This window comes from Chenopodium quinoa, unplaced genomic scaffold (assembly GCF_001683475.1).
Source record: "Chenopodium quinoa cultivar QQ74 unplaced genomic scaffold, ASM168347v1, whole genome shotgun sequence".
NCBI classification, from domain to species: Eukaryota; Viridiplantae; Streptophyta; class Magnoliopsida; order Caryophyllales; family Amaranthaceae; genus Chenopodium; species Chenopodium quinoa.
In genome coordinates, this window is record NW_018745448.1 from 9,271,131 (window position 1) to 9,276,649 (window position 5,519).

Genomic DNA, 5,519 nt, shown 5'->3' on the forward strand with positions numbered 1-5,519 from the left:
TATGAGTGTTTTACCATTGTTAGGAAGACTGGCCAATGCAACAAATTATTTCTTAAAAGAGTCTTCAAATGTATGCATAGTAAAGGAGAAATTTAAGATTCATACAGATCATTATTCCCAGCAAAATTTAATCATTTTATTAAATTAATATATAGTCTAATTGAAGGCGTCGCAAGTTGTTTTATAGTTCTACAGTTTATACACGTTTTATTCAATATGACCTCATTCTTAGGTTTAAGTAGTCTTCACATATGCACCAAACCAAACCACTCATCATAGGAAAATTATTCCTGACTAAAGCGAAGAAGCTAACAAAACAAATCTTACCAAAAAGATGCCAGTTTACACCTTATCTTTTGCAAGCAATAGGAACCATTGGCTGGACTTTTCCATTGTAAAGACTAAGATTATTTCTTTCAAACCTTGCAAAAAAAGAAGAAAAAGAATGTAATGACAGTTTGATACATATATTATTCAGGCACTAAAAAACAACAATAAAAGGTGAAAATTGATGGACCCATAAAAAATTTGGTGAGTGCATTGTGCGCCTAGCTAAGTTGGACTCAGTTCTCGTACATTGTCGTATTGCTTACATTCTCAACAGTATCTTGTGGGGCCTCCACAAATTTAAATTTTTTTATGAACTTTCTCCTTTACTCTTTACCTAATTGCAATTAGCGCTGAACCTTAAGTTACTTCCATTCCTATCTTTAAATACAAGTTTTGTTGTAAGCCTTACCCACCCATCAAACACATACTTTCCCTCTAAAGCTTTGAAGAAAACCAAATATGAAACTTCTTCAATGTCCACTACCTTGCCATTTAGAAGATGAAAATCAATCTAACTCTCATGGCCTTCGATCCGGGTACTCTTCCTCGTCATCCTCATCCTCTCTTACTTCACAGCGAAGTCTTCAATCCCTCCCTTCTCTCTCTTTATCCCAACAACTTGATCAAAAAACCAATACCATACACTACCAGTGTATTTCCACCCTCAAAGGCCACACCTCCTACGTTTTCTCCCTTGTTCTCAACGGAAAATATCTCTATAGTGGTTCCTCCAACGATGAAATCAGAGTTTGGCCTAGAGAACTTACCAACCACCACCAGAATTTAGCTGAAAATAATAGCAATATTGTTGCTACTACAAACGGTGCAGTTAAGTCCTTGGTGGCTTTGGGAGACAAGCTTTTCAGTGCACATCAAGATCATAAAATTCGTGTCTGGAAGATTGATAGCAATAACGAGAGCCATAATAAGAGGTACCAATGTATAGCCACTCTTCCCACAATGAACGATCGTTTCCTAAGGCTCTTATCAGCAAAAAACTACATAGAGGTACGGAGAAACAAGTCCTGTACCTGGGTCCATCATGTTGACACTGTCTCAGCACTTGCCTTGTCAAGTGATGGATCCCTCCTATACTCCGCTTCATGGGATCGAACCTTCAAGGTATGGAGGACCTCCGACTTTAAGTGCCTAGAATCAGTGGCCAACGCTCATGATGATGCCATCAATGCTCTCGTAGTATCTAAAGATGGGTATGTCTACACCGGATCAGCTGACAAAACCATCAAAGTATGGAAGAAACACCAGGGAGAACGAAAACACTCCTTGGTGGAAACATTACAGAAGCATAAGTCTGCAGTCAATGCATTGGCTCTAAGCAATGACGGGTCTGTGCTCTATTCTGGAGCATGTGATCGTTCAATCGTAGTGTGGGAAAGAGAATCTGGTGATAGTGGCAACATGGTGGTGGTGGGAGCACTTAGAGGCCACAGCAAGGCCATTTTGTGCTTGGCTGTGGTGTCTGATCTATTATTCAGTGGTTCAGCTGATAAGACTATCAGGATATGGAAGAGGTCAGGTGTTGACAAGAATTATACTTGTTTAGCTGTCTTAGAGGGACATATGAAACCAGTTAAGTGCTTAACTGCAGTTGCTGATCCAAACAGTAGTTCTTGTTCTGGAACTTCTTATTTAGTTTATAGTGGGAGTTTAGATTGTGATATTAAGGTATGGAAAATTTGGGTTCCTTTTCACTGAGTTTTCCATGTTTTATGTAGTTAATTTATTGAAATTTTGTTACATATTGTTTCAAATGTACATAGAATAGTGAGTAAGATATGATTTGAGTATTTAGACTATTTACAGATTTTGTCCTTTGGAGTTGGCCTTTGTTGAATATTTCCTAGCTCTAAACCCCTTATTTGCTTTCAAATCATCCAAGGATTTTCAGGGCAACAGCTTGGGGAAGAATAGCCTTAATCTTTCCTTTCATTTTTCCCCATCTTTTTTCCCTTTTCTTTCCTCTAGCTTTCAGAAATGATAAAATAAATAAAATCGGTCAAAAGCCAGAATAAAAGGTTTACAGATGATTCAAAGAAGTTCCTTGACTCCTTGAGGGTGGGCGGCCATTTCCTTAAAACACTTCTAAGAAATTTCCAGCTCCTATGCCAATATAGAGTTAAGATTTGGTCACACTACTGTTACTAACAAGTTAAGAAGCTAATAGGCATAGTCTACCTACATATGCATCAGTACATGACTATTTCTCTTAAGCGCATTTACAGATTCAAATAAACTATATTGTTGTTACCACATCAAACAAGCAAAGCGAGATCAAATCTATAAATAGACTAAAATTCACATTAATGAGAAATCAAAACAAATTTAACATATATGCACAGATTTTATGTAGTAGAGATATGATAGAATTTGCTATGTATGAAATATATAAGAGGAATCTACTGAGGAAGTTGAAAAAAATTAAAACTCCCAGATCCCCTTTACATATACTTTATAAGAAAACCTAATTTAAATGTCAATTTTCAGTTAGTCAATGGTATGTTATGCTTCTGTGTTCATGAACAAGCTCTTATACTAGATTATTTATTATTTTTTTTTCAAATGAAACTATTCCCTGTTACACAGTGAGCACTACAATTGACTTTTAGATAGGCTATGAAATCTACCCGGCCTCTATAGCAAACCCTTATTTCTTATTTCGGCTCCAGAATTGCAGCTAGATAAAACTATAAAAGGCTTTGTTTTTATTCTTTTTGTAACATGGCAATTTAGTTGATTACAGTCTTACAGATTGAGAAGCTACACACAAAATCCCATATCACCCTGTAAATGATGTCAGTATACTTTTTCCAGGATTCAATATTAAGCAAACACGGAAAGACAGCATGATTTCGTCAATGAATTTAGTTCTTTGATCATTGAATAAACAAGTAACAAGCACCACACAGAGGAATAATATTTTCTTACATATAACCAAAAATGAAGGTATGCAAAGAATACTATACAATGAATTTAATCTCTTACAGACATTGATTTGCTGGAAGTTTAGTTGATTCTTTTTACTATACAAAAATATTTTTCTGATCCAAGAAAAGCAACATTAATGGTTAGTTAAATGCCCTTCAGAGCTTTTTAAATGCAGAACTCGAAAGTTTTAGCATATCCACTTAGTTTGCAACTAAAGGTTATTTATCAATATTTAAGTCATTTTCTTTTCTATGTATTTGATATTTATATACAATATAATGTAAAACTATTCAATAAGACAGTAATATATAAACGAATGGCTCTTCTAAAATATCCATTTATTAAAGGAGAGCAAACAGCTAAGATTAATATACTAAATTAATACTCTTAACTTCAGATTACTATACTAAAATTAATAACTGCTCTTGAACTAGAAGGTAGGTAAAAGTCATTTCTTAGTCCTGTAACCCATAATATTTAAATCATTCCTTTCTACTTTTCTATAAAAAAAATGGTTGTAGGGAGGTAACAAAAACATGATCTAAGAAAACACAAAATTAAAGGTGATCCTGTTTCTGATTTTCTCTCATTGTTTAAGGTAATATCTTTTCAGCAACAGGAAGAGCACTAAGACGCGGATTAAGGAGACAAAAGATCAAGATTATCCTAGATTCTTCTTAATGGTGAATAAAGAATGATTGGAAGCTTCTTAGCAGATTTTAGATGGCCAATAATTAATCTTTTATTTATGCAAAACCCTGCCACGTTAAAGAGTGACAGTGAGAAGGAAGGTAATTAAGAAAAACAGAAGAAAGTGCTGCAATCACCCTTTTGACTCCAGAATTCTCTTAATCTAGATTACAATGTTCTAATTAAATAAATAAAAATGGTGAACTTGGGATAACCAGATAAGTAATTTCTTAGATAAATATTGTAAGATTATAATGACATAAAACAATACCCAAAAGACATAAAGAGAGAAATAGGAGGTGAAGCTTGGATTGCACTAATCACTACTAGCATTTACTTGACACGTTAAAATTGGAAAGTATTATTCTTGAACATGACAGAAGGAAAAAAAGCTCAAAATCAGTCATCCCCAACAATTTTACCGACATGAAGCATGCTGCCACCAAATAATGTAGTTTGCTTTTAATAGTATATTAATCTTGAAGCAAAGTGTAAGGTCAGAGTGCTATTATACGTAGTATAGTTCCTAGCTCAATCGAACAAAACAAAACTATTATAGCTTGTGAATTACACCCAAACAAGGTGACATTTTAAATTCTGTATTGTGTTATGTTATGTAAGCACAACTGACTTATATTGGCTATTCCAAAAGCTTAAAAAGCATCCAGCTTAAGAATGGCCAATAATTGGCATTAACTTTAATAATACCCACTACCAATAATGTATTTTTATAAATTACTAATAAGCCTTTATTATTTCTACAAGGAAAAAGGCCTTATAGAAGCTAAAGTGCAGAAACCAAGCTGACACAAGCACAGGTAAATCCGCTAGATTGCCTGCTTACTATCAATAGCTTAAAAAAAAGTTGGACCATTTGCAACTAGAATAAGTACAAACTCGGTGCTACACAATATATGCCTTAGCACTGGTAGTATGATTTCAGTTAGTAAACATAGCACTCTCAACATCAATGATCTCATCATAAGAAAAATCAAGAGCACCAAGTCCAAAGGCTAAATAAAAGTAGATACTAATCGAGGAACTCCTGTCTGATATAATATGCAAACAGAATGTTAAAGGTGTTTTCTTAGCTAGATAAAGTTGCTGAATACTCCGTAGCATGCAAAAATGTAGTCACTAGTCAGTCAATTCATATATTGCACAACTAAAATGGATCGATAAACATATGATCAGTACATACATGTAGCCTTTTCTTTTTCTATTGTTGAAAAATCTTGGCTTACGAAGTCCCAAAGGATGGCAGCTGGGTGAACATATAGATGTTTGCTTAAGCCTGCTGCCATCTTTTCATTGCATTTCTATTTGATACAATCTTAAATAAAACAAACATTCATTAAGTAAAGCATTTGGAGAATTTATACAAAGAAAAACATACCGAATCAAATGTGATGAATTGGACACTTCATTGAACAATCTTCACTATCATGCCTCCAAGCAACAAATTACAGGATGCCTGAAAATCAACCACAAATAATAGGGCGACAAGTTAAAAATAAGCAAAGATCATGTTAAGAAATCTATACCTATCTTTA

At 34.3% G+C, this 5,519-nt stretch overlaps 1 protein-coding gene across 1 annotated transcript; it reads left to right on the top strand.

The window, feature by feature from the left end:
* The first annotated feature begins 702 nt into the window (after positions 1 to 702).
* Positions 703 to 2,163, top strand: LOC110713690 (protein JINGUBANG-like). Its single transcript, XM_021892147.1, has one exon. It carries the CDS (start codon positions 790 to 792, stop codon positions 2,044 to 2,046), a length of 1,257 nt encoding a protein of 418 aa, XP_021747839.1. The 5' UTR covers positions 703 to 789; the 3' UTR covers positions 2,047 to 2,163.
* The last annotated feature ends 3,356 nt before the right edge of the window (positions 2,164 to 5,519 follow it).